The sequence below is a fragment of the Coccinella septempunctata genome, chromosome 3 (assembly GCF_907165205.1).
Source record: "Coccinella septempunctata chromosome 3, icCocSept1.1, whole genome shotgun sequence".
NCBI classification, from domain to species: Eukaryota; Metazoa; Arthropoda; class Insecta; order Coleoptera; family Coccinellidae; genus Coccinella; species Coccinella septempunctata.
The window spans coordinates 12,396,125-12,419,799 of record NC_058191.1 but is presented as its reverse complement, the minus strand read 5'-3'; the positions used below and the strand labels follow the sequence as shown (position 1 = coordinate 12,419,799).

Sequence of the window (23,675 nt, the reverse complement as noted above, 5' to 3'; positions counted from 1 at the left end):
CCGCCTGACTGACGATGTTTCCACCATTGGGAAAGTGACTGACGCCCATTTTCACTCATAATAATGAATAATTTACATTATTACAAATTTTCACGTGGAGATCAATCACTTTTTTTTTAGATTTTTCCGGCGAGTTCCACCGCCTCCCACGCCCACGCCCACCATGGTCGCGCTGACCATGTCGATTTCGAGTACAGTAATAGTGCAACTTTCTAATTAATCACATTTGAGTTGCAGATAAATCACTAATGAAAAAGTGACATCACCTCCCGGACTATAAGTCAAACTCATCTCAGGTGAGATGTACAGGGCGTGGTGAAATGTAAGCCCTTCCTAACTATCAACTATCAATTATCTTTAGTGTTTTTGTTTTATCAAGAATATTTTTCATGATAGGAATATAAAAATATTTCCATATTCTGATTTCATACAAAATATATCATAAAAAAAATAGAAAATTTGTGTCATTCCAACAAAAAACAGATCTTTCATCATTTTTTTCGCTCTTCTCAAATTTCCATTTGAATTTATTCTATCTCATATACCGTGTGATATTTCTCACCTGACAACTGAATTGAAATTTTTTAATACGGTCCTGCAATTTTTTCTTTATTTTTCTTGTGCTGACGGTGAATGCCTATAGAAACAAGCTTGTGAACTATAAGCGGATATAAACGAAGATATGGGAGTTTAGAGATTCAGCGTTTATTCATAAATCACCCTATATCATTCGATCGTCATGTCGCGCGGTCGTGGAATATGATGTTGTTCCCGATGTCCTCTGAAAATAGATCGTTATGATGATTCAATAAATTGTCAAATATGTGATACAAGTTACCATGTCAAGTGCCTAAATATGTCTATAGACGCCTAATGAAATTCGTGTAAGTGTCAACAATAAATGGAATTGTGAGGCATTTCAGCAGGCCACAGAAAACGAGCCCGAAAACATCGATCAGAATGTCCAAATAATAGATCATCCCTATTCAGGGGCTGATTTCTCAGCACTCAAGAATGAAATAGTCACTGAGATCACCTCTATTTTTGTTACCGAAATCGATTTGTTGAAAACAATAATTACAAACCAGAGTAAACAAATTGAAGAACTAGAAAAAGAAATTCCAATCATGGAGTCTGATAAGAACCCTATCAACAGGACAGCACGTGCCACAATCTCCGTCAACCATACCGGGATTCCGTCGATTACTCATCCTCTACGGTGCCTATCGAGACTTCCCGCATCTGTGACTCGATCACATGCGTCCCAATTCCTTCGAACGAGATATGCGAAAATTCTAATTCGAATGAAAACCGAGAGAAATCCACAGGATCAACTGATTGGACGCTTGTGACTTCAAAGAAGAAAACGAAAAAGCCCATTGAAAAATCAATGGGGAAATCGGAATAACCGATTCGTTCTACTAATGAAAAACAGCCAAAACTTAGAAGAGTAAACAGACCTTTAGTTGGTACTCAGAAAACGAGTAGTTTTCATGTGGTTCCGAAGAAGCAACTTTTACACATTCACGTGTCAAGACTGAGTCCTGAAACTACTGTGTTGGAACTAAAAAACTTCATTCAACAATATACACAGGATGTTTCTTGTGAAAAACTGAACTTCAAGCGTCCGGACGTATATTCTTCGTTCAAGATAACGCTTCCCAGGGACTTACATGAAACAGTCATGGATCTACGATAGGAAACAAAAATAAACCGGAACAGACGACTGAATTTCATGAATTATGAAACGTATAGATGTGACAGAATTACAAACATCGGAGGAGGCGTAGCAATATTGGTGAGAACAGATCTAAAACACTACATCAAAAAGAGATTCGACAAAACACAAGGAGAAACAGAAACAGAACAGATCTAAAACACTACATCAAAAAGAGATTCGGCAAAACACAAGGAGAAACAGAAACAGTGACGATTGTTGCCGAATCAAATCGTCAAAGAGTCGAAATTACCTCGGCATATAAGCGACCACCAAACAATTTATTGGAAGTGGAGATAAACAACATGTTGGCAGGAACAAACCCGACAATCTGCATTGGAGATTTCAACTGTAAATCCCCATTATGGAACAGCAGAGCAGATAATAGAAATGGCAAAAAACTCAAGGATTTCGCCGAAAAATAAAATACCATAGTGATTGGACCAGAGTTACCTACATATCTTGCTTTTGGTATAGGAAGGATAATGCTCCACAACAAGAGATATAGAGGCTGGAGTACCCCAAGGGTCAGTACTTGGGCCACTTCTGTACAACATATATATTCACGATATTCCGAATAATCCAAGAACCATGCTAATTATATGCTGACGACACAGGCATAGCAACTCGACCCCGCAACCCAGAAGTAATAGAACGAGTTCTACAAGAAACGATTGACGAACCAAATGACTGGTGCATAAAGTGGAAAATCAAACTCAATGGACAAAAGAGCCAAGCAATATTACTACATAAGAGAAGACTGCGACCCACAACGAATCTAGAAGTTGACGGCGGAGAAAAGAGACTGGAAAAATGAAGCTAATAGGAATAACGCTTGACAAAGGACCTACTTGGAAAAGTCATATCAAACAAGCAATCGACAAAACGAAAGCAGCGATGAATATACTCTACCCTCTAATAGGAAGAAGAAGCCACATATCGAAAGAGACAAAATTGAAGATAATCAAAGCCGTTGCTAGGCCTCGACTGACTTATGGATCAGTTGCCTGGGGTTTCGCGGCAAAGAGCCACATCAAAAAAATTCAGGCCACTGAAAACAAGCTGTTACGATGTGCAATAGATGCACCTTGGTTTGTCAGGAATAGACAGATTTATAGGGACCTAAAATGGGAAACCATAACAGAATTCATGAACACAAAAGCAGAGAAATTATTCGGAACAGCGAAAAACCATTCGAATCAAGAACTCAGGAGACTAGTGGACTACGACCCAGAGGAAGACAAAAGGAGAATGCGAATTCACCGAAGGAGACCAAGAGATCAATTAAGGAGAGATTAAAATAAGAACACAAACTTATTGAAAAATCCAATAAAGTGTTACCCTATAGAGGATAAACACATAAATCCCAGCATGATAGTGTGCGAGAAGAAAACCGACTAAGGCCCGGTACTTTCACGTGCGAATAAATAAATTTATTCGCATTTATTAAGTCTTATTCGTAAGATTAGTAAAAATGCAGTCTTTTCACTTTCAGATAGTGTTATTCATCGAATAAATCTGTCATTGAAACTTAATTAGAAGAGTTTATTTGTCATAGATCGAATGTCGGTACGTCATTATTGGTTGAATAAAATTTATTCGAGGGTGAAAGTACCGGGCCTAAGAGATGAACGGTTTATTTTACAGGAAAATGCCCGGAACCAATATTCAAGAATCAGTTAAGGGTTTTTAGTGGGTCTCGAGCTCAGGAGAGTGAGAATCCCCACACTTGTTCCCCCTCAGGAGAGGGTGGTTCGTCTGACTTGCAGATTTTCCCCCTGCTACACCAAAAAAAAAAAACCTACGATATGAGCCTGAGTTCTGGAGTGAGTGCACCGCTGTCTGAGCTCACAGAACAAAACTCAAAAAAGGATCTGAAGATAATCCAGCTTAATGTGCAGGGCATAAACAATAAATTTAATTACTTTGATGTCTAACCCGCATATCTTGAGTATAGCCGAAGTTTGGTCATCCCCATATCAAGTGTCTTTTTTAGCAATAAACGGTTATTATACGTAGAGAAGGTACACACCACTTAAGTGTTGTCTATAACAGCCTAATGAAAAAGATCATATTACCAAATGGATGAATTCATTTTATAATTCTGTTTCCCTTATTCTTTGTACGTTTGTGTTGGTCTTCCTCTGTGCCTGGGGTTGTCTTGGTATTACTGCTCCAACTGTATATTGGCTGGCTGAATGATCGTTGACTGAAGACAGAAATATGTCATCGGACTGCCGACTTCTTCGCATCAGGACCAGGTGTTTATCAATAATAATTGTTGATGGTTGAAATTTTATTTAATTCAGAAGGATTATGCAGGTTTCAGCCTCTCATCTCGACCCCTAATTATTTCATTCGATGTGACTATGTTTTCAACTTTGTATAATAAGGTATTGTCTTTGTATTTTGTTTTTCATGTTTTACATTAGATAAATTGTAGTTGTCTAATTATTGTCCAATTCCCTGTGATAATTCTCAATTAACCTTCTAGCTTCGCTAGACGTTAAGATATCTCAATCATTAATCGCTGCGATTAATACACTAGTTGATTAAATAACTATTCTTTTACATTACTTAGCGAACATGGTGTCTTTTAGGGTTCTAAAAATCAAATATCAGTCTAGTTGAATTGCATCTGCTTTAATGTATATTAATGGGATAATTGCACGGGAAGGAGAAGAATGTTTCGGTTACAAAGAAGAGCAGTGATGGTGATTTCTGGATTTAATTGAAATACCGGACAACTGTGTAGACGAATTTAAGAAGCTTAATATAAGGTGTTTCACGAGTAAACGGACAAATGAAAAACGTCAATAGAGGGCATTGAGCTGAGTTCAAAAACATCTCATGTGTGTACTCCGTTTCCGATATATAGAGGGTTTTTTGGAATTTCTCAAATTTTCGCTATAACTCCAAAATTCTCGATCGATTCGACTGAAAATTCATACTTGGGTTTAAGTTGTTAGTTTCAATGAAACAGAACATTGAATATATAAAAAAATTATCGGTATACAGACAAGAATTGAATTCTGAAAAAAGTACCTCGCAGAACATTAAAATTCGACAAAAATCAGGACCGGACTCAGTGAGGCTATATTCAACTTCAAACTCAAGAAAAACACCCTGCATGTAGTTTTTCATCATAATTTCAATTTTATCATATTTACCAGATTCTAGAAGTGCCAGATTAAAATCTCGTAAGCCTTTATGGACTAATGATTTTCTGTATTCAACTAATAACCATAAAGAATTTTGGCAATCAGAATGGAATTCATGTAATCTCTTTAATAAAGATTTGATTACTGATCCTTCAAAAAAAGTTCCTGGCTTTGATCTTCCAAGAAAAATTTGGTGTACACTAAATCGACTGAGGACTGGCCATGGTCGGTGTAATAGCATGCTCTTTAGGTGGAATGCTGTTGATAGTCCAAGATGTGAGTGTGGTGCAGAAGAAGAAACTATAGACCACTTGGTAAAGAGTTGTCGAATATATCGTTTTCAGGGTGGTTTCGAAGGTATTCATTCGGTTACCGATTCTTTTTTGAGTTGGGTTACTAATTTCAAAATTATTTAATGAGTAATATAAAATTCAATACCCCCCTTTCGTTTTTTTTCTTTCTTTTTTGTTTTCAGATTATTCTTCGTCAACCATCATAGTAGAAAGAATGGGAAGAAGTTTTTGGATTTTGTCATATGAAGAAGATGTCCTTCAATTTCAATTATTTTCAGCTTATTCTTTACACAAATACATCATCATTACACTTATACGGGCAAACAGAGAGTTTTTTCTGAGGTTTTTATCTCTGTTTTTTTCATGTATCATACGAAGATACGTTTGGTACCCCGTTGACATTTTTCCTCTGCTTACACTGAGATCTGGAACGAGAAACAGGTTTTTAGGATCTGTCTCTTGTTCCATTTCTTTACACCCGCTTCATTGTTATTTTCAGATTGTAAAAGTTTGTAACACTCTTTTTCAAAAGAATATATATATATATATCGTTGTCTCGAAATAAATGAATCATTGGGTTGCCTCACCTGTGGATTATGTTAAATTAATAGTTGTTTTGTGTTCAGACGTCTCTAAGGAACAGAGCACTTCGTGAAAATGAAATTAGAAATTTTTAATTGCAATTTTTTTTTCAACAAATATTTTTTTGAATGTATACAACAATAATACTTTTTTCGGTCATTCAAAATTGTCATTCACCATGATAAAATGTTGTGTAATTGATAATACACAGATATGGAAAGAAAAACTACGCTATCTTGAAACTTATAATAAATCGTCTGATAACTGGTTCTGCCAAATTGGAGTTAAAAATGATTTCATTCACATTATATTCACTATATTGAATGGATCACGCCTTCATAGTAAGGTAGGTAAATAATAAATGAATTAATTCAGATGCATAACATCCGCAGATATTTAAATCAACAAATGTTATGATCTAAGGCCCGGTACTTTCACGTGCGAATAACTAAATTTATTCGATAAATAAGTCTTATTCTTAGGATAAGTAAAAATGCAGTCTTTTCACTTTCAGATAGTGTTATTCATCGAATAAATCTGTCATTGAAACTCGTTAATAAAATTTTATTTGTCATAGATCGAATGTCGGTACGACATTATTGGTTGAATTTTTTAGATTTTTGATGTATGGTTATTCTTTGTGTGATTTGCACGAAATATTTGCTATTTGTTGGAATTATGACAATTTCTACAATGCGGTCTCTTATTTTACATTAATCAGTGAAAAGTAGTATACCTATCGTGTTTTCATAGAATTGTTATTCGTCAAATAATTTCATCTGAAAGCACCGAAATAAGGTATCCTTCAGATAGGAAATTATTTGACGGATACTTATTGACAGTGAATAAAATTTATTCGAAGGTGAAAGTACCGGGCCTTAATCGAACTAACAAACTATCATCGCTCGAAGTATCACCAGAAATTCACCAGAAATAGGTCCATGTCTCCAGCCCCCCCAAATTCGAATTTTCACCTTTTTTTGATGCTTAAGTTTTGTACTAGTTTTGTACCGAAATGTACCGTTGGAAAAAAGTTTTGTACCCCTAATTAAAATGATGAAAATACGGTTTTCAGTTTGGGGGGGCCGTAGACATGCTCACCCCCCACTTTTGAAATTGCAAATTTCTTATATCTCAAAGTTTTTTAGGTACTAGTTTTGTACCGAAATGTACCGTGGAGAAAAAGTTTTGTACTTGTTGTTAAGAGGTCTTAGGAGGGTTTCAAATTAGGGGGGGCTGGAGACATGTTTTTGAAATAATGAAGTTTCAGTTTCCGAAACAAGCTGAAACATGTGTACTAGTTTCGTACCGAAATGTACCGTTGAAAAAAAGTATTGTACCCTAATTAAAATGAAGAAAATACGGAGTTCAGTTCGGGGTAACAATAGACAGGCTCACCCACCACTTTTGAAATAGCTAATTTTTTATACTTCTAAGTTTTGTAATAGTTTTGTACCGAAATGTACCCTCAAGAAAATTTTTTGTACCCTAAGATTAAGGGGTCTTAGGGGGGGGTTTCATATTAGGGGAGCTGAAGACATGTTTTCTGAAATAATGAAGTGTTGGTTTCGGAAACAAGCTGAAACATGTGTACTAGTTTTGTACCGAAATGTACCGTTGAAAAAAGTTTTGTACCGTAATTAAAATGAAGAAAATACGGAGTTCAGTTCGCGGTAACAATTGGCATACTCACCCCCTTCCCCTTTTGAAATTGCAAATTTTTTTTCTTCCAACGTTTTGTACTAGTTTTGTACCGAAATGTACCCAAAAGAAAAATTTTTTTACCCTAAGATTAAGCTGTCTTAGGAGGGTTTCAAATTGGGGGCCTGGAGAAATGATTTCGAAATAATGAGAACAAGCTGAAACATGTGTATTAGTTTTGTACCGAAATATACCGTTGAAAAAAATTTTGTACCCTTATTAAAATGAGGAAAATACGGAATTCAGTTTGGGGAAACTGTAGACATGCTCACCCCCAATTTTTTTCATTTCAAAGTTTTGTACCGAAATGTACCGTCAAGAAAAAGTTTTAAAATCTAAGATTGAGAGGTCATAGGCCATTCTACGAGAAAAATGAAAATCTTCAATTTTCTGATAGCAGTTGAATCTATACTAATAATATGGAAACACATTGACGTCTTTTTTTTTCAAAATCGTGTAGCATATTCTTACACAGACTCCAACCACTAGAAATAAAGCACGAACAATCAACATACTATCAACATTGTTGATACTATGGTATGCTCTTCTTTGGTAAACCCACAACCTCTTTGTCTTTCAAGACTTTCTGATTCACAGAAAACGCTAACACATGGCGAAACAGTAAATAGGTTCTTTCGAAAGATTGATAATCTTCACAGCAAGATTGGGGTACTCAATTTATCAAGAGAATGTTTTAGATTTCCCTTCTGTCATTTGAGCATTTCTGGAGTAGGATTCAATCATAAAAGCTGTTTGCTTTTGTATATTTCGGTACTTCGAAAGAGAAAAAATTTTAATTTTCAATAGTGGGGGGTGAGTATGTGAACATCCCCTCCGAACTGAAATACGTATTTTCATCATTTCCATTACTTTTTTCAATGGTACATTTCGGTACAGAACTTTAGCGTTAAACAAGTGCAAAATTGATGACTTTTTTCAACGTCGCGTCACAATGTATTTCTTTCTGATATTAGGTTAATCAAATTTGACTTTATCAAGAAGAAAATTATGATGTGTGCAGAAGGGAGATGAATCTAGGGACGGAGGATGTTGAGAAAAAAATTGAATTAGTCTCACAATTAATTTCGTTTTTACAACGGTACATATCGCTACCAAACTAGTACACATGTTTCAGTTTGTTTCGAAAACCAAAATCTTATTACTTCGAAAAGATGTCTCCATCCGTAGAATTCTCCTAAGACCCCCAAATCTCAGAGTACAAAACTTTTATTGACGATACAAAACCAGTACGAAATTTTTACATAGAGAAAATTTGCTTTTTCAAAGGTGGGGTACTTGCCTATAGCCCCTTGTTGAAAATGATAATTCACTCATTCTATTTCGGGCTACAAAATTTTTTATCGAAGGTACATTTCAGTATCGAAAAAGTAGAAAACCAATATCCCATATCCCATATTCCTTGGTGTAAAAAAAACAACCCTGAAGCCTCAATACTTTATATGCACAGGTACACCCCCGGGGTAGAGAATTGTGCCGTTTTTGTGACGGTACATTTCGGTACAAAACTATAATAGTACACATGTTTTAGCTTATTTCGGAAACCGAAATCTCATTATTTCGAAAACATGTCTCCAGCCCCCCAATTTGAAACCCTCCTAAGACCCCTTAAACTTAGGGAACAAAACTTTTTCTTGACGGTACATTTCGGTACAAAACTAGTACAAAACTTTGAGATAAAAAAAATTTGCAATTCGGAAGTGGGGGGTGAGCATGTCTACGACCCCCCCAAACTAAAAACCGTATTTTCATCATTTTAATTAGGGGTACAAAACTTTTTTCCAACGGTACATTTCGGTACAAAACTAGTACAAAACTTTAGTGTCAAAAAAATTTAAAAACTCAAATTTGGGGGGCTGGAGATATAGACCTACCAGAAATGTTCATTTCGTCGTCAAAGAATAGATGCTGACCATGGTTTCGGTCTTATTTGACCTCGTCATAGCAACAAAACTCCTTCGTCAACGAAATGCTATGAATTGCCGGCTCCTTATCGACGAAATGAAAATTTCTGGTGATACTTCGAGCGATGGTAGTGTGTTAGTTTGATTTAGATCGTAACATTTTTTATTCAATTATGTGCGGATGTTATGCATCTGAATTAATTCGTTTATTATTTACCTGTCTTGCTATGAAGGTGTGATCCATTCACTATTTTCCATGTCCTAGGCAGATCGGTTACTGCCATGATTCGAACCTTTCCGCGCTTTTTCCTTTGCTTAATTATTGTAAAATACGATATCTGCAATATGGGATTTAAGCATATGGATGCATACTGCTATCTTCGCTCCGAGAGTTAGGAAATTTAATTGGGTTGGGTCCCGTTTCTCTGTCAGATGTCGCTACGATGTATTTATTCATCATATCCGCTACTGACATGGAATAAAAGGAGCCGGCAAATCATTGCATTACCATTATCCAGAACCATTACCAGGATCGTCCCACAAACCGCCGAAGATCACAGAAGGATGACGGACTTCCTTCAAAAAATAAATAGGGAGTTTTACACTCATCAACGAGAGGAGGAGAAGAAAATCTACGCAGTAGTGGGATATCTACCCTCAAGGATCAAGGAATCGTTGAGGCCGAGGTCATAAGGATGACCTCGGATATAACTAAAAAGCCAATGCCCTTCCTACTGGTGGAAACCCAGAATAAGGGCAAATAGGTTAACTCAACGCAATCAGCAAACCGGTCACCCAACTGATCTGAATAAATTATATTTCAGAAATATAAGCCGGATAAAATACTTCTTGCGAGCCAACAGCTGAACAAATTGACTTGTATGGTTCACCGTTCAAAACTATTCTCCGAAGTTGAAAAAATAATTAATTCAAGACTGAACCCGGTTTTAAGAGTCGTCAATTTTGTAACGGGTTTAGTTTGCAAAAGGGATTAATCTCGAGGGCCAGCTATTCTTTCAATAGGGAGGAACAGCAAACCCACCCAGGTACCTACTAGTCGGAGACAGAGTTCGGGGTTATCTAAGGTGGTAGCGATAACAAGTACTTTAAAACCGAATATATTACAATAATCTAAATTACAGTGAACCGTATAGTTATTTCCAAGTCAAGAAATATAATAATATATACAGCTGATGACCAAGTTCAAAAATGAGGAAAACAGAAATGCAATAATTCACTTGTCGCGGCGGTCAGTAATTTAAAATTAACACAGTGAAATCAATGAATTGAACAACATTCAAATTAATCATATTCAGTCAAAATATCAGGTATTAAAGAAAGAAACTAATCAATAGCCGTCACTTTGATTCCTTCTGAGACGATTAAGGATGTACGGGGTTTATACAAAATTTACAGCAACCGGGTGTCTCAGAAAGATCCAAGTCTCTGTAATCGGTTAATTTAACAATGGGTTCGATCCCGTTCGATCCCGTTCGATCTCTTTCAGTGATTTTCAGTTTATAGGCCAATCAGAATTGAAACCATTCAATAAACGGGACGGGGTTGATGCAGGTGAAACACAATACAACAATTTACAGGATAACGGGGTAGTTTATCGTGATCTCTCCATGGCAACCTTGGGTGTACACGCCAAGCATTACCAGTGGAACGACTTCGAGGCTTCTGTCGATTGGTCTTGGTTCACCACGCGACAGAAGTCTGCGTTAAATAGGGGGATTAACAATAAGGATTAACACAATTAAACAAATAAAAGAATGCAAATTTGAATCACGAAGTATGCGGTATCAAGGAAAGACGGTACGGTCACACCACCACTTAGAGAAAAGAAAAGGAAACAGATCGTAGGATCTTCGAATTTAGAAAAATTAATAAAGGAATGAACGATTGTCGAATAATGAATCAAGAAAAGTACTAGGGAAAAAGTGCACGAATTAATATCTTTAGGTAAGATGATCCCTTTCGAATACGGACTCATATGAAAAATGCTATCTGGTTGAATTATATGCCATAACGTAGCCTCTACCACACTTCTACCTCAGTCAATTTTTTAGCACGGTTCAAGCGAACAGTCGATATTCACAGAGAAAAATATGAATTGTGACCGCTTAATCTAAGATTAGGTTAACTTTAAGATTATGCTACTTTCGTTGTGAATGGTTGATAACAATGATTTTTATATTCGTTGCTTCCTTATATGCTTATTTTCGATTATTTCTCGACTTGAAGACGTACGTATAGGTTATAATAGCTAATGCTGAATGAAAAAGTTCAACTTGGGGCAAGATGATCCCCCAACTTGGGCACAAGATGATCCCTTGGGATCATTTTACACCTTAGTCAGGAATTATGCAGCGTAAATATAAATATCTCATTCTGCTCTCATTTTGCTCCGTTTTGCTCATCACTCAGTTTATTTTGCTCACCTATATACAATGAGCTAAAGACAATTCTGGTGCCCTGCTGGTGTAATATTACAACAGCAAGGCACCTCAACGGATCTTTCCAATATTGGTATCATTCGAAAGATCTCGTTTTGCTCCGTTTTGCTCACCAGTCCGTTCGTTTTGCTCATTTTACTTTACGAGTTTTTGAAGGAGAAAAATTTTTTTTCTCATCTTAGCTTGTGGGATATCTGCGTTTTGCTCTCGTTTTGCTCTTTTCAAATCTGCAATTAGATTTTCTCTACTACTTACCGGTAACGAGATATAGATAATAAAAAGTGTAATATTACACTAGCAGGGCACTTCAACGGATCTTTCCGATATTGGTTTCGATCGAAAGCCCTCGTTTTGCTCCGTTTTGCTCATCAGTCCGTTCGTTTTGCTCATTTATACTTTACGAGGTTTGGAGAAGAAAAACAATTTTTTTTCTCACCTCAGATTGTGGGATATCTGCGTTTTGCTCTTTTCAAATCTTCAATTCGTTTTTTTCTACCTCTCATCATTACCGAGATATAGATAATTGAAAGTGTCCTCCTCATGTAATAACACACTATAGGGGGTCTAAGGAAGTACCCAACAAAGTATCTAATGGCTGTTGAGTACTCTCCTTGATATGCAACAACACCTCTTAGAAAGAGGATTTGTTTTGGTTCTGTTCTTATGGATTTGGGTAAATCACAGAGCTTTGTTGGTTGCTTTTTTCTTTTTTGGTCATTGAAACATTTTTGTTTAGCTTTTTCGCCCAAAACTGGACTTAACAGTCGAAATAAATGTGAATCATTATTTCCGATACCAATCTGGACCACTTTTTCAGAATCGGGTGATCTATCGACAATTTTCCCAACCAACTAGCTCTTGCCTTGCAATATCGGCAAGAGCCAGTGAATTTTATGTACCCGCTACAATTATCAGCTGATATATATTATAACCTTCAAATGAAAAACAACAAGGAAGCTTCGCTTCACTGTAAAACATCTGACTGGTGCTATCAGACCATCCTTTCTTTGAAAGAACTAGTGAACTTCTAGTACCAAATCGTTTATAATTCCAAGTGAACTTAAACATCATTCAATTTTACATCTAAATGGTACTCTTGGTGAAACTCGATACTGTGAACCGTTTTGGAATATTTTGACTTAAAATTTATGAAGTAAAAACCGATGCTGGTGTAAAATAATGGTCGGTAATGGTGAAGTTATTAATTATTATAATAATAATAATTGATAATGAATTATAGTATTCATTATGTGAATCAAAATGTTTTTGCACCATCGATAAAACGAATACGTGTTAAAAAATGGTATGTAGGGCACAACAGTCTTGTAATAATTTTTTTTCTTCAACGCCCTTCAACTTGAATACGGATACTGTCTCGAAAATTTTTTATTGGAAAAACCCCAATTATTTTTCAGTTTTCTACCTATCCTAGAGACGGGGTCACCTTTTTGTGAAACAAACTGTATATTTAACCAGTTTTCAAAACTTAAATCACTGTTGTCAGTCAGACTCATCAGGAAGCTGAGTCGAGTCACATAGACTGACAGGAGACTGGTCTATATCAAATGTCGGTTCTTTGGAGAAAAAGTCATTGAATCCGAATCGATTTCCAGATTTAAATATGTAGTTTAGATTTATTTTTGAGGAGCAATCTGAATCCCTAGTTTTCACTTGTGATTTTTTTTGTTATCCGTTGGAGATATTCGTCTGTAGCTCAATATGTAAAAAATCTGAATGGTGAGCTTTCGATTGGGATCAATATCGGAAAGATCCGTTCAGGTGCCCTACTAATGTGATAATGATTTATCTCGGCACCGGTAAGTGGTAGAGAAAAACTAGTTGCAGATTTGAAAAGAGCAAATCGAGAGCAAAACGCAGATATCCCACAAGCTGAGGTGACCTAACAGGGTGCTTTTTTTTGGTGTAGCAGGAGGAAAATCTGCAATTCAGACGAACCACCCTCTCCTAAGTGGGGATTCTCACTCTCTTGAGCTCGAGACCCACTAAAAACCCTTAACTGCTTCTTGAATATTGGTTCCAGGCATTTGCCTATAAACCATTCATCTCTTAGTCGGGTTTCTTCTCGCACACTATCGTGCTGGAATTTATGTGTTTATCCTCTACTGGATAACACTTTATTGGATTTTTCAATAAGTTTATGTTCTTATTATAATCTCTTCTTAATTGATCTCTAGGTCTCCTTCGGTAAATTCGCATTCTCCTTTTGTCTTCCTATGGGTGGAAGTCCACTAGTCTCCAGAGTTCTTGATTCGGATGGTTTTTCGCTGTTTCGAATAATTTCTCTGCTTTTCTGTTCATGAATTCCGTTATGGTTTCCCATTTTAGGTCCCTATAAATCTGTCTATTCCTGACAAACCAAGGTGCATCTATTGAACATCGTTGCAGTGTTTGTAATTCTGTCACATCTATACGTTTCATAATTCATGAAATTCAGTCGTCTGTTCCGGTTTATTCTTGTTTCCTGTAGGGCTATAATATTAGGTTGTCTCTCTGATATTATTTCTTCCATCTCGGCTTTCCGAGTGTTGATCCCGTCTATGTTCCACGAGATTATCTTGGGGGATTTCTTCCTAATATCCGTAAGGTCCATTAATTCAGTTTACTAAATAATGCTTGAAGTTTTTTCTCCATTTCCCTCTCAATTTTCAACATTATCTTGTTGAAAATTTTTTCCGTGAAGATATATTTTTCTTCTCCTGTTGACTGTTCAAAGCCTGTTTCATTGGAGGCTTCTTCTATTCTACTTTTTTCTGAACCGGTTTTGAAGTCTCCCTTTTTTTTCCTATTCTGCAGGTTTGGCCTTCACTACTTCCTGAATTTTTTGAACAGTAGTTGTTATTTTTGTTACCGGCTTTTTCTGTTCAGCTGGTTCTCGTGAATTCTTCTTTTTGGTCACCAGCTTGAACTCGCTACATCTTTTGTAGCTAGCTGGATGGCCCTGTTCTCCACATAAGACGCATGTGGCATTTCTCTCTTCACCTTTTCTGGTGAGTGTGCAGTCATTGCTGCTATGGCTTCCTGAGCACTTCACGCATCTCCACGGAAAGGAGCATTTGTTCTGTACATGTCCGTACCTTTGGCACCTAAAGCACTGGCTTGGACTTTCAGGCCTCTTTTTGTGTTCAACTACAATACAGAGATTGTGGAGTCGCTTCAGTTCGAAGATTTCCTTTTTCTGGGTTTTAACCAGGTAGAGAGGTATGGGCTTTTTCGTCTTGTTCGATGTCATTCTTGACACCTCAGCGTCTGATATTTCCTGGAATATCAGGTCGTCCTTAATCAACGCAAGATCAGCGTCGATTGGTAAATGCCTGATGACCATGAGGTGCCCATCATCGCGATGGGTGGGATTTTATCCTTCTTAGGCACTTCTTCTCTTCAGACGAAGAACTTTCTTTGCGCGCGCGCTTTGTAGGAGTCGCATTTTGGTGTTTGACCAAAGGCGTTGTAGGGCTTTTCCTGATTTCCACAGGAATTACTTTTTTCCACCGAATTGGCAATTTCTGTTGGGTTGGGGGCTTCAGCGCAGAGAGTTTTACAATTTCCACTTTGGCTTGACAGAGCTCATTTATCAAAATCGAAACCGTTTCATTGAGTTTAGCGATTTTGGCTTTCATGACTTCATTTTTTTCGCGTAAATTTGTCCGACCCACGGACTCACCTTCGCTAAAGTCTTCCTCGCCTTCATCGGAAGCTTCCATGTAGGAACCCTCATTATCTGATGTCTCCGACATGTCTAAACGTTTTTAGTTTTTTACAATGGCGATAAATATCAATAAAAGAAAAAAGAACAAAAATAACCAATTATTATACAGACAAAGTCTCACCTGATGTAATTTGCACAACCAACGATCTTTTGATCTGGACTGTATACAATAATAACACAACAAAACTCATCCACAGAACTATCCCGAATAATCAGTATTCAATCAAATTCCCAAATCGTATGATCGAAAAATCATTCAACACGTCTACTCGCTTCGAGGTCTCGCACTGAACTGAACAGGGTACTATCATCCGGGCCAGATGAACGCTGTTTTTTTTTCGAGGTTGTTCCCCCCTCCCCCTCCCCCTTTTTCCTCTCATTCGGTGAATTTTATTGAATTAATTATCCATCCGAGCCTTGGTAAATTGTATTGAATTGATTATTCATTCGGGCTTCAGTGAATTTTATTGAGTTAGTTGTTTATCCGGGCTTTAGTGACAGTGATATTTAGTCGAACATTAAAATCAGTGTTGAATTATTCCGTGTGTTAGCTTTGAACTTTAACTTTACATTCTTTCATACTGGGCATCGAACTTATTGAGTGTGTGTTACTGGATCGTGAGTCGGGTGGCAAAATAGTTGAACTATATGTCATTGAACTTGGATGTGAACAGGCTGCTCAGTGATGAACTAGAACTGAGAGGACAGTCAATACCAAGCACTGTGATGACAAAGCGGAGTCTACTACGACAAGTGTTACAGTCAGACATACCGCTACAGCCTTGCACATCAATGAACCACACACTGGATATCGACATTCGCCAAAATAAACTCACCGATCTATTGGAAGCACTTCAGAATTTCAACTTTTTTTTTCAAGCATTTATTGATCAGCAATCAGAATACAAATTCTATGAGCTAATTTTTTCACAATTCTACATGACATAAAGAACATAACATGAGGAGGTTCTCCCCATTGGGAGAATCTCTTAATATTCCATTAGGTCAGTTGGCCATTTCCTTTGCAGTCTTCTCACTACGTTGTCTCGTGTTAAGGGTTGTAGAAGGATATTTGTGTGTACCTCCAACCTAGAGTGGTGGTTTCTACTTCTTGTTTTTATGACATCTTGGACAAAGGGTATTTTCAGATCATCATGGAGTGTTTGGTTGGTGACATACCATGGTGCATTGGCTATCATTCGCAATATCTTGGACTGGCATCTTTGAATGATGGCTATATTTGACTTGCTTGTGCATCCCCAAATTTCAAGTCCATACGCCCAAATCGGAATTATTATTATTGTTTTGTACAAAAAAAATTATTACTTGTTTTCTCTCCTTTTTAATATGTTCTTTCCAAGTAAGTCTGGTATCTAAGTGGAATCCCAGATACTTGACTGTTTCAGCTTGTGGTATTGCTTTACCATTGAGATGGATTGGAGGACAACTACGCTAATACGGCTAACGAATTTTTGCGAATATTCACAAGATTAACACACATTCAGGGAAAACTGAACTTTATTATCACTTTATGAAGCACAGTTACAACTGATCGAACAACTGAAGGCGACTACAACTAAGGCCTTGGAGGCACTGGAGCAGTTGTGTAGTAGCAACACCCGTGGACAGCCATCCAGTCAGCAGGAACGGTCCCTCTTGGATATGGAGGTTCCCAATTCACCTGGAATGTCCCAGATCCAACCGGAGATGGGGTCAATCTTGGTCAATCTTCCGACAGCTGCTGATGTCTCACATACTGTTACACCTGTAAGGAATAAAGCATTAGAACATGTTATGAACGAGACAAGGCAAACATGTACAGCGCTACACTACGGCAGTTACCGGCAATACCTGTCACACAGTCACAGGACTGTGGGACCGCATCACCTGAAGATCCGACACTGAGAAGATGGATTAATTCTACCCGCAGAGTGTCCTTTCCACACTTACCTACACACTGTGTGAGCCCTGGAAGAACCATGACCAGAGAGAGAGAGAGAGAGTACCATTGGAGCCGGAACCTCGACTGTCACCGTTGCCAACCATTCCTATCCACAAATGGAATATTTCATTTGGTGGTAGTGTGATTGGCTTCATCGAGAAGGTGGAGAGATTGGCCGAATCTCGTAAGGGGTCCCTACAACAAGTATTCGAGTCAGTTTATGAACTACTGCGGAAGGATGCCAGGGATTGGTTCATTCCCAGGAGGGGTACATTCAGGAACTGGCAGGATTTCAAGGAACAACTGAAGGAATCATTTTTACCGGTGAATTATGAGGAGAACCTGTTGGAAGAAATAAAAAGGAGAACGCAGGGTCCTGATGAAAAACTGCTGATGTACGTCACTCGAATGCAGAATTCGCAGTACAGTTCCAGTAGGTCACGCGCTACAATGCATTGATTGACACCGTAGCCACGAGGAGTTTCATCAGTCAGAAAGTAGCAGAACAATGTGAATGCAAAGGAATCACCGGAGAACCTGTTGAGGATGGTTTTGTGGTAGTTGCCAATGGTCAGTATACCGAGAGGCCGAAACTTTATACTACCGCCATGCACGTCGCTGACTATTCTTTGACCGACATAAAGTTTTTGTTGGTGTCTGATTTACCGGTGGACCTCATACTAGGAATGGACGTACTGGGAGTGTACAATTTTTCCCTCAACCTTAGCACCGCCGAGTGCTGTCTGGAAGGCCGACTGATCTCCAAACCAACACCTGAAGTGGAGAAACTGTGGAGGTACACGCCACCGGCGAACACTTACTGGAAATGACCAAGGCACAGAAAAAGAAGTTCGTTGCTTTTCTCGCCAGAGAAATGAAAGAGTTCGAGAAGCTGTCCGGCACCACGAAACTGATAGAACATAAAATCAAACTCAAACCTGGGACAGAATCGATTAAACAGCAATACCGGCCACAGAACCCCAAGATGCAGGAAATCTTCAACCAGGAAGTAGACCGAATGCTGGCTGAGGGAGTTATTGAACCCTCCAGGTCGCCGTGTAGTTCACCTGTTGTGTTAGTCAAAAAGAAGGACGGTAAATACCGGTTTTGTATCGATTTTCGAGCAGTCACGAAGTGTCCGTTAAAGATGCGTATCCGTTGCCGTATGTTTCGGGAATCTTGGACGAATTACGCAGAGCCAAATACATTTTGACGATTGACTTGAAAGAGGGATACTGGCAAATACCGTTAGAGAAGGATAGCCGGCCTATTACAGCATTCACGGTCCCGGGAAGAGGGCTATTTCAGTTTACCGTCATGCCATTCCGCTTACACGCAAGTCCAGCCACGTTCCAGAGATTCCTGGATACCGTAATCGGTCCCGAAATGGAGCCCAAAGCGTTTGCCTATCTAGACGGTATAGTCGTTCTAGGGAAAACCTTTGAAAAACGTCTAAAGATGAACTTTCTTTACGCGCACGTTTTGTGAGCGGCGCGTTCTGTGCAACTTGAGTTGCAAAATTTTTCTTTACTTCCGGTTCTGGAGCTTCTTCCTGTTTGGAGGTATTTTTGGGGACCGCTATCGGCTTCGCACTTCCTCCAAATGTGAGTGATTTCTGTGTGCAATTCCAGCAAAACTAGGGGATTTAGGAGCTTTGTTTTTATTTACTTTCTCTCTCAAGAGGCGTATCTCCCCGACCAACTTAGCCATGGTTTCAGTTAGTTTATTTATTTGAGCCTTCAGCTGCCCATTCTCTTCTTTGAGCCTTACAAGCTCCTCTGCTTCTCCATCGCTGAAGTCTTCAGTGTCTGTAGCTTCCATGTAGGAGCTCTCATTTTCTGAGACCTCCAACATGGCTTTTTGTCTGTATTTATGATATGTTTCTGAATAATAATGAAATATTTGAAATCCTCACTACAATATTACTATAAAGCTATGTGGCTAAGTTATATATTTTCTATACTATTAGAAAAATAAATCGACTCACCAGTGATATCTGTGGAACCAACGATCTTGGAGACGATCTGGACTCAATGCAGAGACAAAACACACTGAATAGACTGAATTTGAGCGAATTTTCGCTCTATAACACATACACATATAGAACTTTGGAAGTTTATAGACGGAATCAAAAATTCCGTAGCTTCGCTAGTGTACACTTTCGCTTCGACTTTCTCTTCCATTTTCCCTTTTACAGCACTATGAAATACGTCTGCTCTGGTCGAGGTCTCACTCGACACTGATGTCTATTTCATAGAACTTGGCCTTCAAATATACCCCAAGAAAGAAATGGAGGGGAGTCAGATCAGAGTATCAAGCAGGCCAATGTTGGGGTCCTCCCCTTCCAATTCATTCGTCTGCATATTCTTTATTCGTGAACATGTGAGGAAGTCTGAAAATTTTTTACTAGGTACTTAACTGAAATATTGATGAATAATTTTTTCTGTGCATGAATATAACCAATATTTCAATAACAAACAGTAGTTATACCATAACCTTCATAGATCCAAACCACCCGATAGAAATCACCAGAAAGTGCTTTTTTATAGAAGTTTTCATCATCCGCCAAATTTTTTTTTGCAAAACTTCTCCTTAGTGAAGTTATTGAATTAAAATAAATATTTCCCTAATTGAAGGGTTTCGAGGAGAGAATGAATAATGATAATAATACATCAACGTTCCTTTTGAATCAATAACGGAAAAATCATTTTAGAATATCTCTACTTTTCGCTGAAAAATCAGTGCTATCTTAAGATTTTATTTGCGTTGGCATAGAGATTGTATGCTTTAACTAATTCATCCTTTGTTCAATGAAACGGTGCATAAAGGGGTAGTTCCGATGTTCCCGAACAGTACTGCCACTGCCAGTATCCCAGAGACGGTTATTGGCCTGGTCGTTCCGGTTATATTGTAATTTGAATGCGTCTAACAATATCGGAACTCTTCTCTGGCCATCAGAAACACTATATATTTAGCCTAATTCTAATTTTCAATCATACAATAAAGTGAGCTTCCCAGCCCTTAGCCCCCCAGACGAAATCCTGGCTATGATAATGTAATACTTAACAATTTTCTCCTCAGAACGACAGACTGAGTGGAATGAACGCTACAGGAGGTACAGGAATAGCATTCGATCTTTTTGAAATCCTTCGTAAGAAATTCGAGTTCACGTATACGGTTATTTGGCCTCATCAAAATACATATGGAGATGAGAAAGAGGGAGTCATAAAGATGCTCATGAATGGGGTAAGCGATATAACAGTGTGGAGCTAAAAGAGTACACCTGAAATATATTTTTTTGTATTCTGTAGAGTACAGTTTTTCCTAAGTAGATGTAGATGTAAAGAATATCCTGTGAAATAATTGATTATTGATCTTTCAATACTGTCCCAGCCCCAGTTTAAAATTTTACCTGTTTAATCCTAAGAGTGCGATTGTTCATGACCTACCCTATTATGAGTAAATCACATTTTTATTTCGAGATCAAGTTCAGAAAATCAAATGTTAGTAGTAGTCAGAAGAGATCTGATCTACTAGCAGTTCTGAAACTGCATCTTGATTTTGAGTTTACGAGTATTTGCAGTGTCAGTGCTAAAATCGAAATCGTTACTATTTCTGGTGCGATCAATCGTTCTGAAGGAAATCGTACAGACGTTCAACACTGATCCTTGAAATGCCAATTGATTGAGCCGCTCAAAGATCTTTTTCAAGAAATGTTTAGAGCAATGAAAATGGCATCAATTTTTCTATAAAACGACGATTGTTCTTCCGATGTTGGTAGCCGGTACAATTTCTTTTAAATGATTTTTAGTACTATGAGTAGTACTTTGCTGAGAAGATTGGGCTTCCAAAGTTGCACAAAATGAAAACACTCAGAAACTGAGTCCATTTTGCTACAAATAGTACAAATAATCTGAATCTGAAACTCAAAATGAATATGCAGATTTGAATTTCTGCATTTTATTTTGGCCTACTCAAAGAAGGTAGACCAAAATTCATTATTTTCAACACAATATGATTTGAATTATACGGGGTCTTTAAAAATGATTCGGAGTGGGCATCAATTTTGAATGATGTTTAGTTCGAAACGCCCTTGTGAGGAGCAGCACAGAGAGTTATTTTAAGGTGCGTACTCACTGGCGAACAGCAACAGCAACGGTCATGAAAATCCCATAAAATTTAATGACGGAAGCCGTTCTTCGTTGCGAAGCACGGTTTCACTTTCCTTTGAGAGTGGCGAAGACCGACATACAAGTCTTGGATCGCTTCGAAGTCTGCGACCACAGCCCTCTTAACACAGTGTGTTTAAGAGGGCTGTGCTGCGACGAACGAGGAAGGTCGTAAATTTTTATGAGATTTTTATGGCTACTCGCCAGTGAGTACGCGCCTTAACATGCTCGAAGGTAAGAAAAACCGTGCTTCGAAACAAAGGACGGAAACTACTCACTGGTGCAACATGCAACGTCTTGAAATTTTATGGAATTTTTATGGCTCTTGCTGCTACTGCTGATCGCCAGTGAGTATGTGCCTTCATAAAAGAAGACCCTTCTCCAATTCTGAAAATGTCAACTTTCCTGATCTCAAAGATTGATAGTTGATTCAAGTCCCTCAAATGAGGGATTGAAAGTTTTTTTCCCTAGTGCATGAAACTTATAAGTTTTGGAGTGTGGTGAAAACTGAAGAGAATTCTTTGAAGAAGATAGTTGAAAATATTCAAATATTATGTGAAATTGGCACCATTTATCATTTTCAGGAAGTCAACGTTTCGGTTGCCTTCATGCCCGTCATCAGTCATTTTCGAGAAAAAGTACATTACTCTCCAAGTTTGGACGTAGGAGAATGGTTGGTGTTGATGAAACGACCTGCTGAGTCCGCCACTGGAACAGGACTTCTCGCACCTTTTACTTTTCCAGTTTGGATTCTCATCTTGGTGTCGCTGTTTGTGGTCGGTCCTATCATATTCATCATTGTTCAGATAAGGGTAAAATATTGCTCGGACGAGGATGAACCTTATTCATTTCCAGTTTGCTTTTGGTTCGTTTATGGGGCGCTTTTGAAGCAGGGTTCCACCTTGAGTCCTGTTGCAGGTGAGTTCTCGATTTCTTAAGCAATCTGGTCATTGAGTAAGTCCTGCTATAACTCGCATTTATTACCAAAATTTCTATAAGATTAAGTTTTTTTTTACATTCAACAAATGCTCCGCAAAGGTAGGATTTCCAGTGCATTTTATGAAACAATTTCTGGGTTCTTTATTGTTTTCTGGAATTTTCTAGCAGTCTATACATATACTCGACTAAGTTCTGCACCTTTGTTTGAATAATATATATTTGGTTATTGGGTATAGGTGACCGAATTTATTCCAGTGAAATACTCTTTATTTTTATTCAACAATGACGACGTTTCGGCTATTGGTTGTAGCCATTCTCAAGTCTAAAAAGAAATTACTCTACTTCAGATCTTACAATAATAACTACAATAATATTATACAGTTTTATATACTCTTTAGGAACACAAAAAAAGGATTTTGGAACAATATCACAAATAACAGAACAACAAGACGGGAATCTAGAGAATTCTCTCACCACTATGAAATAAGTATTTCTACAACAGAGCAAGCACCATCGTTATTGTTATCTGTATTCATGATCTCTGAGATGCGAAGACATTATATGTAATTATATTCTTGGGAAATCTCCACGCCAAACAAATTTCTCACAAAATGTACGGTAATATATCTGATGAAACAACGTGTGTTCTCGATGCAAAACGTCAGATCAACAACAATCCATCATCCATCCTCCTTCAGTTTATAATCAACAATCATAACTCGTTCTTGTATGTTGGGTTATCTACTTCGTTTATTTTCATCCTTGATCAAATTGGAATAAATTGAACTGAAATTCTATTTCTCATTTTATCAATTTTGGCTATTGGACTCAGTGATAGAGCAATAAAACTTACTTCACCTATACATAGAGGGGAAAAATTGTCCTTTGTAAAGCGAGTATTACTTGAAAATGGCTTCCCTAAGAAACTGATAGAAAAAATAGTGAAGAATCGCATTTTCCTTCATTACAACACCGAACAGAAAACAAAACAAAAATAAAGATTTGACAAAAATGTTAGTACTACCATACATAATGGGTGCTGGAGGAAATATTGAGAACATCA

The 23,675-nt window shown here is 37.8% G+C and overlaps 1 protein-coding gene across 1 annotated transcript in view; it reads left to right on the top strand.

The window, feature by feature from the left end:
* LOC123309028 (glutamate receptor U1) overlaps positions 1–23,675 on the top strand; it is a 103,985-nt gene that overhangs the window by 74,919 nt on the left and 5,391 nt on the right. The window contains exons 3-4 of the mRNA XM_044891876.1: positions 20,586–20,750; positions 22,258–22,591. Of these exons, the coding sequence (XP_044747811.1) occupies positions 20,586–20,750; positions 22,258–22,591 (499 nt within the window). The remainder of the gene's footprint in view (positions 1–20,585; positions 20,751–22,257; positions 22,592–23,675) is intronic.